The following is a 24,796-nucleotide window of genomic DNA, read 5'->3' on the forward strand; positions in this document are numbered from 1 at the left end:
GCTGTTTCATGTCTCCATGGTAGTCTTGCTAATGATAGGACATAGAGTGTGGGTGTTTGTTTCATTATTCAAGGAGGCAACAGATGAGAGGAATGTTAGGCTGCTTATGATAGAATATCCAGATGGAGTATCCCTGCACAGTGAGCAAAGAAAGGACAGAGACAGGGTATTTTAGTAGTGTGTTTCATGGAAAAGGAATCCAAGTAGAGTGTGATATCAAATGCAGAATTGTTTAAATGATGTATAACATATAATAATAAAATTAAAAATTATATCACAGGATCCAGGAATAAGGACATTGACACTCAGAGATACAGACAGGACTACACAGGAGTTAGTAGGCAGTCAGTGAAATCTTAAAGTCATATATTCTGTAAAAGCAGTGGTGGGAGAAGCACTCTGATTCTTTACTTAAGTAAAAGTATCCATACCACAGTGTAAAAATACTTTTCCTGCATTCAAATTACTACTTCAGTAAAAGTACAGAAGTATTCACATCAAAATATACCTGAAGTACCAAAAATAAAAATACATATGCATCATTATATATGTGTCACTTTATTTTTGTACATTGTGTAAATGGAGCTAATGCTGTTTTGATAATCTGCTGTTTTCAAACGGATAATTATTATTTAAAGTATTTACTGCTGGCAGTCTTGAGCATTTTCTATATTTTTCAACAAAGTCTTATGATTATTCTATATTTATGTTTGTTAATTTGATTGTAACTACATTTACAGCCTGATTCACACAGGGTCAAATTGTGCAGTTGCTGAACACATGGGGCACCTAAATTGGATCCTTGAGAGACTCAACATATGATGTCTCTTGAAAGGAAGTGGAAAGTGACATTCATTATTCTGCACTACTTTAGCATAACTTCTTGCCAAACCAGTATAGTGTGGATACCCGAATCAAGCCTGAGGGGCTGAGTTCGGACAAAAATTTAGAAATTATGTTCGGGTCTAGCTCGTATCTAGACACTTAGGTCAAACTTTAAGCTAGACCGCTAGAGGACTCAAATGTCTGCTTTGTTTACCAATAAGGGGAAAACATTGTACAACTTCAACTGCATCAGGCTCGGTTCACACTAGGACATTAAATACTGTAAGCTTGTCAGGTCCGTGTCCAGGTTGGGTTCAGATGCCCCACACTCTGACACGGGTCGGATTTGGACAGAAATATGCAGCTCAATCACACAATCATGGCAGGTGGGGTATTGTGACAATACTTTGGACAGTCACTAAATAAAAACCTATTTAACACGCATACAATAAAATCACAATGCACAATCAAATGCAGTCCGTATGCTCAATTGTACTATAAAGTAAAAGCACAGATCATGCACAGTGCTGTATCCTCCCATTCTAACCTAACATGACAGAATGGATCTTCACGCAGCACATCACCAGACCAATGACATGCGGTGCTGCACTGAGGGACTTTACATTTTTCTCTAGCACACCCTAAAATTGTTTGCTGCTCCTATTTGTTGGTATAGTATTCTGTTCACACTTGGCTGATCAGCCCTATACCCTCCTTTCCCCCCTGTAGCAACAGGATGCTTGCTGATGTGTCTCTTTTGCTCCCTCTTGTTTCTTCCATTTTTCCTTCCCATTCTTTCCTCCAGCACTCCAGGATGTCATTACCGCCACAGATATTTTGCTCCAGTCCTACCTAAGACAAAGCGTGCATGTAATTTCCACCTCAAGACCTAGTCAGACAAACAGTGGCCCCAGTTTTTTCCTCTACCTCTCTCTGCTGTTCCCTGATTGGTATGGCATTCATGGCTGAGTGCAGCAGTGATTTTCGTCCCCTTGTTTTTCTTCCAGCACGTCGCCTTTGCTGGCACTGGTTCCCAGAAAATAGAGCCCATGCTGAGGATCGAATCTAGCTTTATTGCACACAGAGGCCCGGAGGAAACAATAGACGCTAATTTGTTAATGACATTACTGTGGAGGTTATTAAAGCATCAGAAGAGAGGCAGGAGCCATCTTCTTCAGGGGGTGCTGCTTGATTGCTACCAACCTGGACTCAACAGCAGTGTAATATTGCTGGGAAAAGATGTTGATGCTACTGTGCTGACCTGAGGGAAGTTCCTCTTTTGAGGAGCAATCACCATAATGATATCTCACTGGGTGCCCATGGGCTAGTCTTGTGGCTCTTATTAACAACAGCACACAAACATACACACTCTAACACCAAACGGAACAAAGGTTGCTGTGACAACTGAGACAGTCACCATGGCACTGCTATGGCTGCGTTCTGTAGTACTGCACTGCAGCCACCTTTCTTTCCTCACTTCTAGGTGCAGTGCCAAAAATGGTTCTAGTGCTTCTTGCTTTCAGCTGACTCACAGGTGCAGTTTGAAATTTTCAACCATAGACTGTATATAACGGTGTACATGTCACCACTTCCTGCCGCTATGCAAAAGTGAAGCCAAAAGATCACAAATACGGAGGCTGCCACCTTTCTTTTGTGATGCATTTTTATTCTGACTGAGCTGTTATTCTGGTTATTAGTGGAATATTAGGGCTCACGTAAAAGCAGCTATTATAAAATACCATGAAGGTTTAACTGTATTTGACAGTGACTTTCTTTGATATTGTTCAGGTCTCTTGGTACCCTAGTAGAGAATGTTAGGCTTACATGCTCATACAGGTGACAAATCCCTACATATGAAGGCCACTTCAATGGTTGCAGCAGCAGTAGGCCCTGCTTCTCTTAGGTGGATTGAAATTTCCACATTGATTCATTTGGGGTGTTTTATGAGAATATACACAAGTCTTTCTGACAATGAGTATTTTTTCCTCCTGCTTTTTTTTACCCCCGTCCCCCCATCTCTGTTGTTAGGTATTTTTAGTCAGATAGATATTGGTTAGATACTTTATGTATTAGAAATGTTTAGTGGAGATAGGATGTCTAGTTAGACTGTTAAATGCTTAGTCATGCTTATGAGTTTCTACAGGGTACATCTGGTCAAGGATAACTAGAGAGAAGAGTTGATGACTGTCAGCAGACAGGGTGTTTAATATTATTATTATGACGTGTATAACTGTAGCCTTAGCCATACTATTTTCTTATGTTTAATGTCACGACATGTTTCATCTTACATCTGCCTGCGTGCAGGTTGGAGGTGCAAGATACCTGAGCATGTAATGTTAATTTTACCTGTGATCCTTTGAATAAATCAGCACTGTTTTGAAGTTACTTGGACTGCCTCGTCTCTCAGAGTTAGCAACAGTAACAAGAACTGGAGCACAACACTGTTAACACTTGTGGAATTTGCTTGCTTTGTCCTGTGACAACTGCAGCTAATATTTTCCATTTTTGATTGAAAGTGCATATGCCTTCTCTGCTGTGCCCTTGGTGTGGTAGTAGCTTGGAGAATAAATATGTGTGCACATCCACAGTCCAGTTTCCATTCACACTTTTCTGCCCATACTTTAAGGAACTGAAGAGGTGTTGTCCTCACCTCAACCATAAGACCAGTTTGTTTAGGAGTGTTGGACTTAGTAATCACAGATGGCCAACAATTCTAGGGCTGTGTTGGGGTAGAAAGAATATGTGTGTATACTGTGTGTGTGGGCAGAGGGTAATGTGTTGTTGCCTCTTCACAGTTGGCTTATGTGCCCCCAAGTATGCGCACAATTTAGTCTGCATCTTGATTCCCCTCTGGGCTAGAGCAGCGGTGATTGAAGCCCACCATAAAATGGAGATCATAGGCGGTTTCACCAAGTTTCCTTTCATTTTGCTTGTAATTTCAACTCTGATTATGGGTAGGCCGTTGACATTCAAATAAACATGTTTACATATGTTTTTTCCCTTCTTTCTGTTGTTGCACAAGAATGGCTGTGCTTAAGCTGCTGCACATGACAATTTGTACATCCAGTAATTATACCTTCTTGGTGCTGAGAGAGAGGGAGAGGGGGAAGAGAAAAGTAGTTATTCTTATTCCATGCTTGCTTAATCATTGTCTGCCTTGTCTTTGGAATGAATGTAATTGAAACATTAGCCGTTCAGGTCTATATGCAGCATGTGGGCGAACTGCATGCACCCTGCGGACAGATTTGAATCATAATCCTTGATCAAGTAGAATCAACTTTTATGTACTTTATTTCCTCTCTCTGTTTTTTTCTGTCTGGTGTGCTTTGTCCTTCCTCATTTTCTGCATGCTTTATGCAAGTGTCCTACATTTTCTATTGAGCTTTTGCTCCAATACTTGGATATAATATCAAGTGGAAATTGTAGTCCTCTTCCTTTGACTTCTCATCTTTTTTACCCTGCTTTTGTCTTCACAGGACCTACGAGAAGTTTGGCTGAACTACCCACCACACCCCCTGCAGGTAGGGGGAGAGATTTTTATTTTTTTAATTACCTCCCAGTGTTTCCAGTGGTAACATTTCTCAGTGGTTCCACGCCAAAATCTTTGCCACCACAACAAACCATCAATCCAACCAATCAGCCATCTAATCAAGCGCCTCAGTGACTCACCCAGGAAGCCTATAAAGAACACGGTGTGTCACATTTACAGCAATAGCCGTGGCTGGAGGCGTTATGTTTTGGGGTTGTACTGCTGTATAGCCCATTCTCAATATCTCAGGAACACCTTGAGGGAATTTCTTCAAATTTGGCACAAGTGGCCACTTGGATTCAGTGATGAACTGATTAGATTTTGGTGGTCAAAGGTCACTGACCTCACTTCTGTCACATTCCTATGAATTTGACTGGCTAGCAAAAGCACACAACTGCGAAGCTGTGATTCTATTTTTTTTTATGATGGTATCGATGTGATGAGATTTTGGTGTTGTGAGGGGATTTTATCCTGTTCTCATAACGTGAAAGGGCCATTGAGGACTGTTAGGGCTCAGGTTAAAATTAGGGGTTAGGGTAAGGGTTGGGATTTGGATTTTGGGTTAGGGAATGCATTGTTCCAGTGAGTTGAAAGACATGACTGTGTGTGTGTTGCCGACAGGTGGGCAAGCTGTTAAGTTATTTTGCCTGAGGCTGACTAAGTTCTTTATAGCTGTCACAAAGTCCACTCTAGCCTTCCACTCATCTTCATTGTTCTGCTCCAGTGTTTCGCGGATCTCTGTTTTGGTTGAGGCTCTAATCTGCTTTATTTTATTCAGTCTCTTTTTGTCCTCCGCCATCGGTGTGTGAGTGTGTGCATGAATAGGTGAGAAGATGAATCTGTAAAGCACGTTGTCCAGGTACGGTAGGAAAGCACTATATAAGTGCAGTCCATTTACCATTTGCCATTGCTCATTTCTCTCCTCTGTCTCCATGATGCTGTTCTCTCCTTCTCCAGCATCATGTGTTTGCACTCATACACTCACTGTTTCTGTTCTGGTGTTCTTTACTTTGCATGATCTGCCCAGAAACATTGAACATGTCAACAGTGTTTGTTTGAAATTAGGATTTGGAAGAAGAGATCAAAGATGCCATAACAGGATTACAGTCCCAGATCACATGGGGCCTCCAGGGACAGTCAGGCATCTTTCTCTGATGTGTTTGGGAGGAGAAAATGTTTCTTTGTGTCAGTGCTGAGACTCGTCTCTAAGCAGTTTATCCTCTTCATCTCCCTGCATACATTGCTGCATTTTCATATGAACATTTCGCACATTCATGTATAAATAATGTTATATTTCATACATAAATTTTATTCTTCATATACATCTGTGTGTATTTGTTTGTTGTTTCCACATCTTTGCCGCCTCAATCCTCTGTTTTCACTCCCATATACTGAAAATTCACAGAGCGTCTGGATGTTTTTGCTGAGCTTGTCAGTTCTCAGAATAAACCCATTGTATCCTGCAGTCTATTTACCCGGTGAGTTGCACAGTGGAGGCCACAGCGGCGGGCACCGTGGTCAGGGTGGAGCCCTGGGGTCAGCCTTACAACTGCTCTGTGGTACAAGGGGAACCTCCACAGTGTGCTGCTTGAATAGTCATTGGCCGCTTCAGAGTCATAGCCTCATTACCACACGTTGTGTGTGGCTGAGGTTCCTCTGGGTCCCCTGCCAATGGAGTAACGTCTGTTAAATTGTGCCAGCCTTTTTACAGCTTGATAGCATTCTGACCTTTTGGCTTGAGATGATGTAACCTGAGTAGTTTTGCAATAAGAAAAAAACCTCCCTTAAATTTTTTCTGTAATTGATGAAGGCCTCCAGTGCTTGAGGTAAGAACATTATGCCCAAAGTTGTAGCTGCAATGTAACAAGGTTTCACCCTCCTCCCTTGCCCAACAACATGATGACAAACCAGAGGTGAAAGAGGAACTGCCTTAATGAGGTTTGAGTGGATGGCAATGGCAGCTCGCCATAGCATGGGTAATTGTGCGTACACCTGTCTTTGGCATACATTGGCCTATTAGTCTTGCCAATATAACAGCTCAGTGTGCTATGCTTTGTGGCTGACAGACACATTTTATGTCTTTTGTGTTTACTTGATTTCCACCAGCACATAATCATTTCCACCTCTCCAGAATAATTTACTGGAACATCATTTACAGTGAGTCTAGATTTCAGAGTTTCCCCGTTGGTTTATCAGAGATACAATCGAGCTTGTTAGGCCTCAAAAGATCTCGGCTCTGATTCTGCTTCCTGTCTGGATTCAGTTGAAGACTGATACTTTGAACCCTGAAGTCTCTTTAACTAGTTTGGATTTTTCCCTTTCTCTACTTTGTTTTGAGGCCCTGCTGCTGGCCATCTCCTCTGAAGGATAGCTTGTGCCCGTGAGTGCTGAACTTGTCAGATGTTGTTAGGTTGTGATGCGTGACATTTAAACATCTTTTCTTAATTAACAGAGGGGAAAAATGCAGAAATGAAATGTTTCTTAGGACATATTGGAAGATGGAACCATGACATTACCTGCAGCACTCCAATTAAAATACTGAGTTTAAAAATACATCTCTGTTTTGCACAGTGGCTTGATTTGGGAGACTCTGAGAACACTGTTTACTTGTCATTTCTTTATGAAAACAGACAACGAATGTGCTGGAAAATGAAGAAAGTGGCCATGTATCCATGGAGAGCCTTGAATGAAGTGCACATTTTTCTTATTTTTGATGTAATTTATACATCTACAGTAAATGGAGCAGGCTAACAAGGTCAATTGAATGTGCCTTAGCTTCTTGTAAATGTCCACTTTGAATTGTGTGGCTCAGTATTTCACTTTTCTTTGGAAAAGATGTCAAGCTTTCACTTTTACCATGCAGAGACCAATTAGATGTTTCCATAAGCCTCATTGATGCACCCATAAGGATGTATCTTGATTCAGCAAACATGCATGCACATATTTTCTCAGCATATAATTTCTTTTTCTAATGAGCATAGGCATGAGCCAGTACTGTATTTAGAGAGCAGAATGTTTTTGCTGAACTCACCAAGCCATAAAGCTAATGTAAAAAAAAAAAAAAATCTACAAAACTTTTCACAACCCAAAAACATTCTTCCACTAACTCACAAGGTCAGGAGTCTCTGATATCTCCTGCTTTAGAGCATTCAGAGAAATGTAGCGTACTTTTAACTCACCATGGATTTTAATTGACCATTTGAATCACCATATTTAGAGAGAAAGAAAAGCAAACTGTTTGACTTAAATTTAATGACTTAAATTCTGTCTCATGCATATCATCTGAGTTTATTTTGAGACAGAGTAAGATGCTCTGAACAGACCCTCGAGCAGCACGCACCGGAGAGGTTCATTTCATTTAAGAATTCATCTGATGCTCTTGTGGAGAATGAGTTTGAGTGTGAGTTTAAATGTAATAAAGTTGGAATAAACAGCACTGAAGAATGTCAAGATTATTTAGATTTACACTAGTTGTTTTCCTCCCTGTAATCACTAAGAGATTTTCACCCACTTTTATAAACTCTAAGCAGTTTTGTGTATCCTTATCTGGTGAGCTCTTTCACATCTTGACCAATAAATCACATCACGTGGCCAAAAGTATGTGGACAGTTGGTGGCGAAACTAATAGTAACAGCAGTTACTTTTACTGAAATTACACAGATAAGAGAGAAGACACTGGGGGGGGGGGGGGGGGGATTCGACTGAGGCAGAACTAGGGGGGATTTTTTGTGCTTGTAAGCCAATGAGAGACATGAGTGAGGAAATCGCTGTCTGCATTAACACAATCTGTAGTTACATTTCTGGAGAGGTGCACGTCAAGCTTACGGCATAGGATACGAGGCTACCTGCATTGTACATACGTCATAGATTCAATGCAGAACCGAAAATCAAGCTTAGCACCGTGTGATATTTGAACACTTCATCCCATGGGCCTTAATGGAACCTGGTTGCACAGATGTTCTTCCATTCAGCCACAACACCGTAAGTGGGATCTAGCACTGACGTTGGATGATGAGGTCTGGCTTGCAGTCGACGTTCCAGTTTGTCAGAAAGGTGTTGGATGGAGCTGAGGTTATTGCTCTGTGCAGATCAGTCAAACTCTACTTCTCCAAAGTGGGAAACCCATTTTTAAATTGATCTGAATTCATACATGGGGCCACTGTCATGTTGGAACAAGAACAAGTCTTTCCCAAACTGCCACTAAGCTGATAGCAAACTATTGTCAAAATACACTGTAACTTTGTGCTTTGGCATTGAGATTTACCTTCACTGGACCATAGTTCAAACCTTGAAAAACAAGCATAGACCAAAGTAGACAAAATATGGTGACACCGGTGTCAAAAATGTATAGATGCTTTGACCATACCAAGTATAAATGTGCTTTGTGATGAATACATCCATTTGCAAGCCCACATTGTTGTCACCAAACTACCTTTGTGCCAGGTCCAGGAGCCGCAGACAGACAGGCAGCTGATTGAGACGTCTCCAGTCCTCCAGAAACTGACCAACTTTGAGGGGTCTATCGGAGTTTTGTTCACACATGTGCGCCTGCTGGCCAGAGCGTTCACCTTGAGGACCGTGGGCTTCAACCACCTCACCCTGTAAGTACAGTTGCTGTTTGTTTGTTGATACAGCCAATTAAAATGCTAAGTGAGGAACTAGTTGGCCAAATGCAATTTGCAAGAATGCTGCCAGACTTTGTCTGGTGTTCCCTTTAGAGGTGATGAGGCATGATGCCTTATAATATGATATATAATGCGATCTGAGATGCTGGGAGTTTTATCATTCGTTGTACATTTTAAATTACCCTATCTGTTGTGAATGCCGCAGCCTCCTACTACCACACCATCATTATGTTTGGCTCCTGCAGCTTATACATTTTCTTGCAGTCACTAAGACTGCCTGTGTAACAAGTGATGTTTTGAATGTCATGTCCAAAATATCTAATGACTGTTCTAAGGGTTTCACAGTCCATTTGAGAGAGAGGCCATAGGGACTCTGCGCTCTCCATATCTGTAATCTGCCTGTACCTACAAGGCCATAACCCTGCTACCCCGTGGGAAATAGGTTTTTGATTCACTGGGTTGTCCAGGCCAGAGAAATGTCTCTTTTTTATTAATTCTAATAAGACATTTTTTTTCTTTTCTCAGTATCAGTCCTCTTTGTGAATTCATGGTTTTTCATTTATTTTATCCACTTGTAACTGTACACACTATTCCTACAATACACAGTGCATTCTGTTCTGCATTCTGTTTGCAGTGATATGAATTAAGTTTTTGCTCTGTGTCTGTTAATTGCAATACTTCATGGTGATGCTGTGGTAATTCAGTACCGACACTGGACATGGGGTATCCTCTCAGGCTCTACTGTGACATTTGTTCAGTAGTCAGCAAAGTTACAAACGTCTATAGAGATGACCCATGTACACTGTTGTGTACAGAATGGAAATTGGAGAAGTGTGTTCTTTTCATAAGAAAAAATTTTCACTAATTGGACTGTTAAGTCCAATTTGAGGTGTTTGATTCTGGGTATGAGAGGGTTATTTACAGTGGAAGCTTAACTCACTTCTGAGCTTTACAGCACAGTAGTTAATGTGACGGCTAAATCAAATTAGCTTTGACAGCACACCTCTGATATCTTTTTGGCAGGCTGCGCTCTGTAATTGCTTGCTTAGATTTGCCACAAGGACATTGTTCAGTGTGTCTATGGTCGTGTGTGTCATATAAACACATTCTCATTTTACAGTACATTGCTGTGTATGTTCTAAGCCATCACTAAAGTCAGCCTTCTCCTCACTCACTGGTTAGTGAGGTTGATCAGAGTTTCAGCAGTTTGTCTCCCACTGAGCTTTACTTTAGCCCTTTTTCCATCTCCTGGTACTGACTCAACTCGAGTCGACTGTATTTGCTTTTGGTACCAGGGCTTAGTTTTCCACTACAGATGGTCCCCGCTCAGTGCAGCTGGTTGTCGTAGCGACACCGCATCACACTGCCGTGACGTCATCGACAACTGGCACAGTAACAGTGGAGAACATTGAAGGCTGTTCTTGAGTCTTGGTGTTAAATAACATGGCTTTTAAAAACGGTACATTTTTTGTTTCAGGACGTCTTGCTCATTGATGACTAGATCTTTTCTGACCAGTTGTTAGTCTGCCGTTTTTACATGTCACTGTTTGGTATCGCCTCTGCTCGCTTGGAACCTCAATGAAGATGATACCAAAAGTTATATCAGGTACTATCCCCAACATTTGACTGATGGATAAACAAATAAGGCGAGTCAAATTGAGGATGCGATGGAAAAGGGGCTTTTGAGGACATTTGGCCCCAGCTTGTGCCTCTCATGTGTAACATAGACTCGGATAACAGAGATAATCTTCCATAAACCTGCAAAATTGAGACTTGCCAAACATTTTAACCCTCTACTGTCGTTTCATAAAACTCACCAAAATTCTCAAGGTATTTCCCGAATCGTCACAGACTCTTCTAACAATGTGGAATCGAAAGTAATCTGTTGCAGTTCAGGAAAAATATAATTTTTGTAAGGTTTTCAGATAAAACAATTTCTTTTCAGTTGGGTTTAGGACTTTCCAACTCAAGGTTGACACCAAGGATATTTTCTGACTTAATGGCTTTCCATTCAATAACCTAACTTGTTATATAGGTGTAAATTTAAGTTTGTATTTTTATTTGACAGAATTTTATTATTACTTTTCTTGGAGTAAAAAAGGACAAAATCAATAGACATTCGGGTTAGTTTATATTTGTTAGCTCATTAGTGGCAAAAGGCAGGTTGACCTAAATAAAGCTGATGGGCTTGAAAGCTGGAAGTGCGCAGCATTTGCCCATGAGAACCAAAGGTTATACCAAAGTAGGTCACACTGTCGTGATGGAGAGAAGAACGAGGTCAGATAATGTAGAGGAGGGTCAGAGAATAAGGTAAGCAGCAGATGAGGAGACGGGGCTCAGGCTGTCCTTCGGCCTATCACTTAAAGCAGAAGTAGAGTATAAACTGACCTAGAAGAAGATGAGACAAGAAGCGAGGATGAGAGATGCCTCTGTCGAGAAGCAGTGAAGACTTGAGGCAACCATCAGACAGCAGAAATGAAGCTGTGGCCCCGAGGCGTTTGGCTTCCCAACTCCTCCCATAGATGAAGAGCAGGGTGTTGCAAGAATTTCACTGTCAGTGAAAAAGAATCAATCTGTTTTCTTGTTCAGTATATATGTGTAAATAAAAGCCATGGTGGAAGAAATACTCAGATCCTTTACTTAAGTAAAACAATAAACTGTGTAAAAACACTGTTAGAAGTCCTGCATTCAAAATGTTTCCTAAGTAAAAGTATTAGCATCAAAACATACTTAAAGTACTAAAAGTACTCATTATGCAGAACGGCACATTTCACATTCCTGTGCATCAGATTATTGTGCCATAATTAGATGCATTATTATGTTCATTACATTTAATGTTGCAGCTGGTACAGGGGGAGCCAGTTTTAACTGACTTGTATGCTTTTAATTTGAAGTACTGCTTGTGAATTTTCCCCCGGGGATCAATCAAGTCTTATAATTATACTGTGTTTTTTGTGTTGATCTGTTTTGGAAAAGTAACTAAAGTTATAAACATAGTGAAGTAAAAAGTACAATATTTGTAGTGAAGTCAAAGTATGAAGTAACAGAAAATACTCCAGTACAGATACCTCAAAATTATAGTCGAGTATAGACAAACTTTATTGCAGACTCAAGGTCCAAACCCCAACAACAACAAACAATAAAAAAAAACAACAACAATAAAAACAATAAAAAACCACCACAAAACAACCAGTCCACTACTATCCCTTTAAGAGGCAAGTATACCAGTGTCTCCAGAGTACTGATGTATATCGCATGTCACTATATGCAGCGTTAGTCAACAATAAAACAATGTGGTTTTCAGAACTATTCAAGCGACCGATAAATTTATACATCAGGTTTCTTAAAACAGCTGATAAAGTACTAACTCGTAGTGACACAAACAATTCACTGGCACTCACCCATCTAGGCCTTTTCAGTAATAGTCTTATTATAAGCCACAGTCAGTTTCCGAAAACTGCCTTGTTTTATAATTAGACCATAGATGGGCAGTGTACAAAGAGAAACAATACGCTCTAAATAGTCAATTTTACCACATAGTACTTGAGTAAATGTACTTAGTTACTTTCCACCACTGAATAGAATTGGATTCCATGTGGGGCTTTTTTTGTAATTACTGGAAACATTTATACATGCAATTATACTGTATTTTTCTAAATAATTTAAGTCCCACAACAAAAGATAATGTGCAGTGTTTCTGGCTTATGAACTTTTAAAACATTTTTTAAAATAAATGCATGATGAGTAAAGAAATGGTCATAACAGGCACAGTTACTACTCCATTCTCAAACACCATCACAGATTATCTTTGTCACATTGAGTTAGCAATATGAATACAATAATAAATAATATACATTTTGACTTGTTTAAGGAATTTCTTGCAAATATGTTTCATTAAACAGGACACAATAAGACCCACTGCTCCAATGCAGTGTAGGAGTTGTGGTTTACAGTATTTTCCCTAGTTTGCTCTTTGAACAGCTCATAAGATTAGGTTCTGTAGTTCATTAAATATCATGCATATATGATTTGTAGTCAAACTGTAAAACCAAGGCAGTATTTTTTTCTCTTCAGTGAAAATAAACTCATTTACCTTTCTGTATAGTGCAGTTTATGTAGAAAAGACCCTTAGTTTTTATTATATTGAAGTACCACTTGTCATTTAGTCATCTTTTTCATGTCGTGTTTTTTTTTCCTGTTTTCTCTTGATCCAAAATTAAATAGTCTGAGTCTAAAGTCACTGCTGTACCTACCCAGTAACATTTTGTCAAAAAGGTCATCACAAACATGCACATATGAACATTGATTCCCTGAAAATTGAGAGAAAAAATGGCCTCTTCCTTTTGGAAGGGACAGCCTGTCGCCTCCTGTTCAGAGGGCCTGTTAAAGGTATTTTAGATCAAAGTCGAAGGCGAATAAAGACCTCAACCCCGCACTTAACTTCAGTCTCCCCCCACCTTACTGGAGCATTGTGCTTCTGCTGTTGTAGTCAATAAGAGACAACCACAACACATTGCTCTTTGACCCTATCTACCTCTCTTCGCCCATTTTGTCTTTTCTCACTGCACTGTTGCCTTTCTTGCTCTGCCTCCTGTTGGATGTAAAATTAGCTCTACATCTTCTCAGTCTGTTTCTACCTAGCACATCCTCCATCACATGCATTTGCTCTGTCATTTTCTCAAATATAAGGATCTGCTGAGATTTTGTTTTATATTCTTGTAATTTTTTTTAATTAGAAAACAGATATTGTGTTTGGTCAGTAATCAGCCTTACTAAGATGCTAAATGCCGGATACCTGCCTGTTTAACTCGGCTCTTTCTCATTGCTCAGATATGCTGCGGCTCAGAAAACGCTGAGGTGCCGGGAATCTGACAATAAACTCTGACCTTTTTCTCTCTTTGATGTCAGCCTCCTCCTCGCCTTCTTCCTCTTCATCTTTCCCTCTTGTTGTCAGACTTTCCCCCCCACTAGGAGCTCGTATCTATAGATGGATATGTGCTCTGCTGCTGTATACATACCCTCCCCCCCCAAATGCTTCCTGCCTCCCTGGCACAGCACCAGCCCACATCTGCAATGCTGATGTATAATTCTGTTTAATTAATGACATTACAGCAGTAGCGTGCACCCCCTCCTGCTGCCCTGTCTAACAGCGTGGAGAGTTACTGTGTGCTCCCTGCCTTTCACTCATGTGGAGAAAGGCAGGAATCTGATGTACAGTATCACAGTGCTGCCCTTGGCTTTTTCTAGGAATTGTTTGAATGTTGAAAGTTGCTTTTTGAACTCATGTGCATGCTTCCTGCTTTTATGGCTTTAGGAGTCTGACAAGCACTTCTGCAGGTGCACCAGAGGTTTTTAAGCATAGATTTTTTTTTCTCCTCCCATTTATATTTGAATTGCAATCATTTTCTTAAGAAGGGCTGCTTCTTCATGCAGCCTCTGAGTTGTCACACAGCCTGTCAGTGCACCTGTTCCCAGAGCCGCCCATGAAATGTACATCAGCCGACTTCACCGGTTCTGTTAAAAGACTAAAAGCCTGGTAGAATTGTGGAGAGAGCTTGATGCCTTTCATGCGTCACTGATGTGTTGCTGAATAGCCCCATATGAAACCCTGCCTGTCCTCACTTTTTTACCCCATTTCTCCCTGCCCTCCCACTTCACCCCTGCTATTTCATGCCCCCTTTATCCTTCTGTAACCTTTTCATTTTTCTTCTCATCTATTCTTTCCCTTGTTTACCTCTAACCATTGATCCTTCCTTCATCTTGTCAAGGGGCCACAACCAGAGGATGGAGTTTCTGGGAGATTCTATCATGCAGCTGGTGGCCACAGAGTACCTCTTCATCCACTTCCCTGACCACCATGAAGGACATTTGACAGTAAGATTAAATCACTCACTCACATGCTCTACATTGCACCTGTGTTTTCTCTTTGTGTGTCTGTTGTCTGAAGCTGCCTGAAGCTGCTCCTCCCTGCTTTTTACAGTATACAGGTTTACATGAACTGCAGCTACAGCTGTGCTTTTGTGCCTGTGTGTGGGTGATTTTTTTTTTGTTTTCTTGCTTCCTTCCCATCAATATCCAAGTCTCCACAGTGCCAGTCAGGTATTCACCTCTTCCTCTTTTGCTTGTTTCCACAAAATAACTCTTCCTCTCTTCACCCCACACTGTGCCTGTGTTTACTGTACTTCGTGTGATGGGTATTGCCATGAGACAATCAGTTCAGTGGTTTTCAGTAACACATCTTTGTTGGCACATTTTTGCAGAAGCTTTCAAGTGTCTAAGAAATAAAGTTGAGTGTGAAAACTTGCACCGCTTGTAACACAGGTACAAAGTAAACGATCACACTTTGAACGTGAAGTCGACTTTTTGATAGCATCAAACGGCATTACAACTCCCTCTTTTCATTTGCACATCAGCACTTCGCTTCATAAGATTGACTACTTGAGGCTGGAGGGATTGAACTGGTTGGAAACTGTATAAGAACTTCTGCAGTTAGATATTTATAGGTGAATGTTCCGTATAGATGGATGCATGATGTCAGTTGTATAAAAGCTTGCAGTGATCTCTTCTTGAGAGACTGAAAGCTTCAGCGGTGCCTAGGCCCAAGAGTCAAGATGAGGAACATATGAAATGGATTTCAAATGTGTTTGTGTGGCTCTGATTGTGACTGCTGGGTACTGTTAAGGAGGACACATCACAGCAAGACAGATGCAGTCATATTGCATTCCATTTGCTCTTTTCCGCATCTCGAGGCTATATTTAACATGTTTGTGTTTTTCCTTTTAAAGACGTAAATGTACCAGTCGAACATGTTGTCATCCTCTCATCTCCGAGTCACAATGTAATATTTAACAGAGCGATGTGCAATCTCCCTGAAACATTTACTCTCTTTGATGAATTATTCCATGTGGAGTTTATTTTGATATTTTTGTGTACTTTTATTTCCACGTAACTGTGCATCTGGGTCTAATGTTTGTGTGGTTGAATGTTTACACCTTGAAACATTTTTGAACACTGGACACGCAAAAGTGATGCTCTGTGTGTTTGTCCACAGCTACTGCGCAGTTCGCTGGTAAACAACCGCACACAGGCCAAGGTGGCAGAGGAGCTGGGCATGCAGGAGTTCGCCATCACCAATGACAAGACAAAACGACCCGTTGCGCTACGGACAAAGACTCTGGCTGATTTATTGGAGTGTATGTTCACAGTTCTTTGAATCATTCTCAGAAGTAAAAAAAGAAAAGAAAGTAGAAAAGAAATGCTTAGTAAAATACGTGGATGGTAGAAGAGTCACATTTGGCATCTAATGAGAAAATCATCTGCTTTGTCTTGCACTTGTTTTCCCCATCTCAGAGAAGATGGACCTAAAGACTTCACCGCATCCTCAGTCTCATAACTAAAACATCAGAAATTTCAAACTGAAAACACTGTATGTTCATCAGGCTCTACACCGGCCTGACCCCTGTTCACACACTGAGTCAGTGTGTATATACTATAACTGTTAACTAGGCGGATAAAAGAAAATTAATAAAGAATGAAGAAATAATGGATATGTGACCCAGGAGTAGCAGCAATTAGTAGGCAGTTCTTACCCCTTTCTTATTTGCTTTAGTGTGCTATACATCATAATGAGATCAAATGTTAGACCACCTATATCTCATAAATGGTCATTTTTGACTTCCTTTGTTACATACATTTCAAAATGTGAGCTGCATTTGGTCTTAGTAATATTGAAGCAATTTCCCATTTGGTAGGATGAAAGATAGAAAGGCTGTTCATTTGAATCACTTGTTACAGTAACATATTGTAATGTGTGATGATGAAAAAAAACTTTTAGAAAGTGCTGCAGCCTCAAGAAATATTGGTTGTGCTGTAATAAGAGCTGATAGGTGTCTTACTTGTCCAGAACATATTAGGTAGCCCACTGTACCAGTATAAATGGAAGATGTCCCCAAATCAATAGGTGGCAAATGCTTCTTTCATTACTGCCTGCATGTGTGTGTAAGACACATCAGACATGTTTAGCTAGAGACAAAATGATGGATCCTGTTATGTAAACTTAAAGACACATTTCCTTGAGTTCAGACCCACAGTGAAAAGTCTAGCAAAGGCAGTGCTTCCACATGAACAGAAGGATACACAGCACAAAGCAAACAGGGAGTAGACCATTATAGCCTGGCATAAAAACAAAAAGAATAAAAGCACTAATACATTCCAGGTCGACATCCAATAGTGCATGAATCACACATGCATCCAAACGAGGATAAATGACGGCACAGAGCTTCATATCGTTTGCTTTTCAAAAGATCCTTGGACGTTCAGGCCAGAGCAGGGCTAGTGACACAGGAGGGAGACAAGGGTCGGTTCTGTAAATGAGTGCAGCTCTATGGCTTGTGAACAGTTGTTCTCTGCAGCTACAGTAGGCCCTCAGCAGCCTCCTGAAATATTATTTCCTCCTTTCTTGGAGAGATGAGTGAATGCAGTGGCAGCTAATGGAAGAGGAAAACAAAGGGAAAGTCGCAAGCTGAAGATGACACTCGGCTCTGACTGCTTTCAATAAAAACTTTTCAGTTAAGTTAAATCGCCAGTTATTCTCAGTTCAGCTTGACATAGTTTTTTTTCTTTGAACTTTGTGTGGCCCTCGCTATTTAAATTTCCTGTGCGAATTTGTAAAGGGAACAACAGAGCCGTTCTCTCCATATCTTATCACTGTGGCGGGCCGGAGCTGAGGTTTGTCCTCTGCTTTTTGATGTTTTATTTACTTAAGCAGGAAGAAACCCAGCTGTTAAGCAGAGCAGAAAAATAAGGCACACATCAACTACCACTTTATTTCTTTGTTTCTTATAAGTGCTTTCCTTCTTTGTCTTTCTGCAGCTTTCATCGCAGCGCTCTACATTGACAAAGATCTGGAGTATGTGCACACCTTCATGAATGTCTGCTTTTTCCCTCGGCTGAAGGTGAGACCCTATTGATAACCATTCACTCCTCGCACCTGATCAATGAGACGCTGAGCTGGACACCTCAGAGAGAAAGAGAGAGCTAATGGCTGGCCCATTATGGTACTAGCATTGACACAAGGCCTGAAGTGGTGCTAGGCTCTTGAATGCCTCTCACAGTGGCGGCTCAGATCGCTATTTTAGTCATGTTTAATGGGAATCGCAACTGTGTCAGGGCGCATTTATTGAGTTGTTCACTTTAGTCCACTGTTTTTCTATTGATCTAAGAGGCGTCCATATGTGGAGTGTCCCAGGAGTTAGATAAATGAACTAAGCTTCAGTCAAGATTCCCATGGCCAGATGTGAGCTAAGGAAATGCGGGTGTTTTACTCTCAAACACCATTAGATTGGCCAGAATTAGATAGAAGAACTGTAAAGGTCTAATTTTCCTATTAATGTAGCTGATGTGGTAAATGGAAAATGGAAGCCACAAACTCTCATACGGTACATAAAGAGGCATGGGCACAAGTGTGCACACTCCCTCTTGTACGGATGCCCACACGGCGTAGACCTCTCCTTGTGAAGCTCCTGCAGCGGTCTGATATGCCATGCTAATTGCTGTCTTAGTGTGCTTCTCCAGGGAGGATCCCTAGCTCTGGAGGAGCTGAGCTTTGTGTCATGGTCGCTGCAAGAGAGCACCTCATTTCCACTTCCAAGTGAAAAGTTGTGAAACAGCCAGCACGTCTTCTTACATAGACTTCTGGAAACCACAGCATTGTACACTCTGCTGCCTCATCCAATTTGGATGGGAAAAAGGAGGGCAAAACCAGGGACATGAATGTGAACTAAATGCTGCTTTCCTTATGTTTGCTTTTTTTTTTTTGCTACACTGTGTGATTACATATACAGAGGCGTTTGCACATCTGTGCACTTGAAATGCCTTGTACTAGAGCTGGACTGTATGCTGAACTCTTTTCAAAACAGCCACATTTTTCTGCTTTAGGCAAAAGGAGTGTAGATGCCCCCCAGAGAGAGGAAAAGTGGGAAGGAGGAAAAGGGAAGTAAAGCTCAGAGGCAAGAACAGCAGAGATCGAGGGGCTGGGGTGCAGTAAAGCGAGAGAGTGGGAGAGCGGGAGCAACAGAGGCAGAGGCACTCTTTGTAGAAAATTAATAGCAGCAGACAGTTCTGGATTCAAAGTCTGCCTTTTTATGACAAGGCTGCTTCCCTGTTAATGGAAGGGCTTTTAGAAGTCCCCCTTGGATAAGAGAAATGTATCAGGACTGCACACCTGGGAGACTCCCAGATGCTCTTTATTTCTGGCCAGGGATTGGCTTTTGTCTTAAGTAGCCTGTGATTTGTACTCACTGTGAAGACGCAGATGGAGACCCAGTCAGAAAGACAGAAAGAGCAAATAAGGGAGAAGGAAAGAGGGTAGATGGGGCCAGTGCAAGAATAAAATAAAAGCACAAGGGACTGAGACTGAGAGTTTGTAATCAAAACTGATTTTTTGTTTTTGATTCTTTGTGAAAGAAGTAATTTGTTTATAAGGGTTTTGATTGGTTTGTGTGTTGCAGGAGTTCATTCTAAACCAGGACTGGAATGACCCAAAGTCTCAGCTGCAGCAGTGCTGTTTGACCCTGAGAACAGAGGGCAAGGAGCCTGATATCCCACTGTACAAGTAAGACCCCAGAAAACACTGAGAACCATGCTGACACTGGCTGTTTGGAGCTAGCACACATGGTATGTTATGTGGCAAAACAGCCATTACATCCAAGAGTAGTGTTAATTTCTGAAGCCCAGACACGATCGCCAGAAGTGAAAAGCTCTTGTTAGGCTATAAACAAACTACACCAGTCCCGTGACTTCAGCATCACAACCATGGCTTCTGAACTGTAATTTGATTTAGCACACTTACCTCTTCTACAAAATCCTTTCCTCTCAGCATGGCCTGGTTTAGCTAGTGTCAGTTCATTAGAATAGTTTGCACGTGTGTGAGTTTAAACATAACGAGGCTATAAAGGCGGGCTAGTGAGTAGATGAGTCTGTGTTCATCGTGACAGTTAATATCCCAGATGGCCTGTGTAGTCTCATTTAGCCACTTGTTAGCAACCACCTTTTTTAAAACATTAAAAATCATGGGTAGGGTATTTACTGGTGTATTTTATGTTGTAGGAAAGGTAAAAATGTATTGTCCTTGTGTTAAGCACAGACCATCTTTCAGGGCAAGGCAACTGGAAATGCAAAAATACTAGCTCAGCTCCGGGTTTTAGGACTCATTACTATGGCACTCTATATGTGGATATATTTTATAAATATTTGTCTCATGCTATACATCATCCTATCATACCTACCATTATATTATGTTATACCATCGATATGATCTGATGTTTCAGATGAATATAAATAGGCCAGTTTTAGCTTAAATCATCACATGTAGACCAGTGGCCTTATAACCTAACATGTAGAAACTCATGCATGTGCATATTGCGCATACAATAGAATGGCCCAAAGTCCTAAGCAAAGCAAAGTTTATTTATATAGCACTTTTAAAAGTGTCTGTTACAACCACAGATACACTTGACAAGAATAAATAACAATTGCCAAACAATAAAAAGCAGTATAACAATGTTAAAAGACAGTTGGACGGCTTGATTTAATACGACTGATGTTGCTTGAGAGACTGAAAAGCCTGTAGGAAAGACAGAGTGGGGCAGATCTGAACCTAACAGCAGGTTATTCCATCATTTCAGACCTGCGACAGAAAAGCACGCTCACCTTTCAGCTCAAGTCTCACCCTGGGGACCTCTAATAAAAGTCTGCTATTGAAATGGGTTCACTGAGGCATCACATTGGCGATCGTGCACATTCATACAAATGAAGTGGCACAAACATAATTTACTGAATTTTTCTCTTTGTTCTGGGTCCCTGAACATTGTGAATAGCAGTGCAAAGGTCCCTGTTGTTGTAGTGATAAATAAGCACACCCCTTATTTAACAATAGGTCAAGGAGCAAGGGTCAGTTGGCAAAATGCTCTTGAGAGCTGTGAATCTGTGTTTGTCGCCATGGAAACTGAGGTGTCTTTTTATTTTTTAGAAAACCAGGGGTCAGCTCAACATGCAGTTAGAGAAGGAGCAGTTTTGTGTACAGCGAACTGCACAGTTCGGCATTTAATCAGTCTTTTCAGCTCTCCTCTGTTTATTCTGTCTGCCCGTCCAGTGGATGGTGATTTTTGACACATCACCACTCTGACACTACAATCAACACTTCCCCCTAACTCTGATGCCCACAGGAATATAAACCAGCAACAATAGGGCTCCCGGCTGACTGGAATTTTAACATTTCACACAAATAGACAAATGCTTACATAAAGCTGGCCAACGACACATTTGAGGTGATCACTAGTTTCTTTCTTTACTCTTCGACCAATACACAGGAGCAGCTGATAATCTTGAGGACTGAGACGACCTGACCCCTGTTGACTGATGCGCCAGACTCGCCTTCTATAACATTTCATAAAGCAGTTGTTGGCGTCTTAGTCTGTCTGAATCTGAAGTGTCAAGAGTGAAGAAACCCGGGGTCAGACAAGTGTGGGAGTCAGAGAGAAAGAGACTAAATGACTGAGGGAGGGCAGGAAAGGACACAAATAGAGGAAGGAAAGGAGTTAATGTGCCCTGCTAAAGGTTCCCTGGTGAATGTGTCGGGCTAATGACAGATCTCATCTGAGCAGAACACACCAGGGAGCAGAGCCATACATGTGGCATGGTACAGAGAGCGGCCTTAGTCAGTGAGTGGCTGCTTTTAGCATCAGCTGCTATAGACCCACTACGGCGCTTGTTCTTCTCACTTCCATCTGTGCGCAGCCTTGAAGTCGACAACTTCCCAACAGCCTCGCAGATTTCCTTTTTATCCCGTCTTGTTTTATTATTTTAGCAGAGTGATAACTCCAAGTGACAGACTTCCCCTGTTGAGATTTGGCTAAAACGACGAGGCTCATTTGCTTCTCACATGTTATGTGCTTCTTCATTTGTAAGTGAGAAAGAGGCTGAATTATTGATAAAGTGTCATAAGTGACCACATTGCATTAAAAATGGATTGCTCTCCTGAAATAAGTAAATTGTCTTTGAATAATTTAGGTGACTCACAGCTTGGGTCTGAGATGTTTATGCTAATGTTAATATTTCAAACATCTCCCTTGTTCTGTCTGCTGTCTTGTACTGTAACAGAACCAGCAGCTCTTTTTTTTCCTTTTAAATCATATACATTTGTAAATTACTTAACCAATAGTCTCTTGTCATTCCTCTCTCAGATTTCTTGGTCCCCGTTTGGCCTTTTCACTGTAGCAGGGCAGGCTCATGGGTCTCTCAGAGGCTGTCATTCTTTTATTTCAGTTCCTCATGATACATGTGCCAAACACAGATCTTGGTATCTGAAGATGACTGAAGATAATTGGGGGAGCTTTTAAAGTTGTTTATATGTCCCTCAGATGTTTTCTGTCGGCTCTGAAAGCACACTAGTGAATCAGAACACTGAACTCTCTGCTGATAAGTTATATTTGTTCCAAGTAAAAACTACTTTTTACCTCCATTTTTTATCATTTCCCATTGGGACAATGACCCTGAGTGTCCTTCTGCCTTTCTGGTACATATTATGATTTCTCAACTCGTCCCTTGTCCCTCTCATCCCATATTTCGTCTGTTTGAATTTGCAGGACCCTGCAGACAGTGGGGCCCTCTCATGCCCGCACCTACACCGTCGCCGTGTATTTCAAAGGGGAGAGAATCGGCTGTGGCAAAGGCCCAAGGTGAGTAAGACAGTACAATAGAATAAGGCACTCTCCCTCTCAGTGCACTGCTAATGGGCTCCAGAATAATGGCTGCATTTTATTGATGGTGTTTATTATAGCAATTAAGCTCTTGTTGGCCTATTCTATCGGGAGAGACATTATGCTGAATGAAAATGAATCGATTCATTATTGATTTGACATAAATTGTATTATGGAAATATGGCTTTGTACAGAAGAAGAGTCTATGATGAGGCGACACTGCATCTAGAGCTGTGTTCAGGTCTCCCTGGGATGTTGTGTTCACAGCAGGACAGGGATGTGTGTGCCTGTGTTTGACTGCTTTGTGTGCGCTCATACACTCACGCTTTTGTGCAGTAAAGAAAGTGAAAATCTGCACAAAGGCATTTTCAGGATTGGAGGGACTGATAAGTGTAGAATTCCCCTCTATGGCCCCCTCTTAAATGCGCTCTGTCTTCCTCCAAGCTGTCGATAATTTTGTCTCTTCTATAGGAAATTTCACAGATTAATATTTTTGCATTTACATGATTTAAGCTCCCATCCACCTCCACTGCTGGGCTGTGATCACACAGCACATAATACCGGATATACTGGGGGACAGTGAGTTGCCTCCACTAGGCTTACCTATCTGAAATGTGTGCAGTGTGTTACCTGGGATTATTAGCAAAGAGGCTCTTTCAAAACAAATATAATGCACATTAGATATTTCCTCCCAATTTTTGACAGAATTTTGAAAAAGGGGCGTTTTGAATATGTTAAAGACATTTTCTCTCTCTTTTTCTCTCCCTTTGTCTCCTTTGTAAAAATATTTCTAATCTAGCATCCAACAGGCGGAAATGGGAGCTGCAATGGATGCGCTCGAAAAATGTGAGTTGTTTTGGCAAACCCCATCACCCCCACCACCATTCCACCCCCCACACACACATTTTCACACTTCAAGCCTTTCACACGCTTTGCCTCAGTGTTGAATATTAGCCTTGGCTGTACAGTGTTCATGGTGGCTGGCAGAGAGCTGTGGCCCGAGCAGCCGGTTGGCTGCGACATATAGGACATTAGGCTGTTTGAAGTGCGAGCCCAGAGCATAGGCACGGGGCCTAGCCAGAGATGGAGAAGCCATAAAATATAGATGGGGGAAGCTAAGCATCCTCGACCATGTCAATCATCCCAGGGGAGCAGAGGAAGTTTGTGTCGAGGGCCGCGCAAAGTTTATATGTTTTAGTTGTGATATCAAGCCCTTTTATGGAGCACAAGAGCGACACTTCACAGTCTGAGTGACTCTCATATGCTCAGCACTCCTCTTCAGATTTGAAGGAGTGCGGCTGATGTGTCCCCTACATGCTGCTTCACTCCTTGGCTGTTTTTCATCTCGTCATCAACCACCACTTAAGGAAAAATAGATAATGGTTTTTAGGCATTTACAATGCCTCATTCACTGCCAAGTAAAAATGCAATTACCGTGCCCTCAGAAACACATCTATGAGCCATTTTCATCATCTCCCCTTCACCTCTTATACTTGGTGCATATAGATATGTAATGTCATACATTACACTGAGCGTGTTAAGAGTTTGGTGTGTTGTGTGTGTTCTAGAGCTATTTTTAGACTGACTCGGCTGCTATCACTGTGACCACCACATTAATCAAATGTACAATTTGTTCTTTACTCAACTAATTAGCTGGAGGTGAACACAAATGGCTCTGTTGGAACAGGCTCACAGAACTTGCAAAGGGCGAGAAGGTTAAACTTTGATTTCGTTTGGCTCATAAATGAGGCCTCCAGCAACTTGTGATTGATACTGTTTGTGCGCCTGAGCTTTTTATGAAACATTAGTGTTAGGGTGTTATTATTTAAAGCAGTGCTTTCCGTCTCCCTCTCAGTCTGCTTCTGCCCCCCCCATCTCGCTCCCTGCTTATCAGGGGGTGTAGTTCACTGCACACACTCTCTCTGTGTCTTCCTCCCTCCCTTAATTCCTCCCATTTCCTGTCCCCAGTGTACACCTCTGTCACTATGATTGATAGATGCTCATTGCTAGTAAATGAACATTTCCCCCTTCATAAATTGCTGTTTTGTGTGACTAGATTA

At 41.4% G+C, this 24,796-nt stretch overlaps 1 protein-coding gene across 2 annotated transcripts in view; it reads left to right on the top strand.

Annotated features, from left to right (window-relative positions):
• The window catches only part of drosha (drosha ribonuclease III), an 83,011-nt gene that overhangs the window by 50,425 nt on the left and 7,790 nt on the right, over positions 1-24,796 (top strand). For both annotated transcript variants that reach the window (XM_020603739.1, XM_020603729.1), the window contains exons 24-31: positions 4,302-4,346; positions 8,798-8,955; positions 14,748-14,853; positions 16,031-16,172; positions 17,851-17,933; positions 19,488-19,591; positions 22,623-22,715; positions 23,536-23,582. In XM_020603739.1, the coding sequence (XP_020459395.1) occupies positions 4,302-4,346; positions 8,798-8,955; positions 14,748-14,853; positions 16,031-16,172; positions 17,851-17,933; positions 19,488-19,591; positions 22,623-22,715; positions 23,536-23,582 (778 nt within the window). The remainder of the gene's footprint in view (positions 1-4,301; positions 4,347-8,797; positions 8,956-14,747; positions 14,854-16,030; positions 16,173-17,850; positions 17,934-19,487; positions 19,592-22,622; positions 22,716-23,535; positions 23,583-24,796) is intronic.

This window comes from Monopterus albus, unplaced genomic scaffold (genome assembly GCF_001952655.1).
Source record: "Monopterus albus unplaced genomic scaffold, M_albus_1.0 scaffold3.1, whole genome shotgun sequence".
Taxonomy (NCBI): Eukaryota; Metazoa; Chordata; class Actinopteri; order Synbranchiformes; family Synbranchidae; genus Monopterus; species Monopterus albus.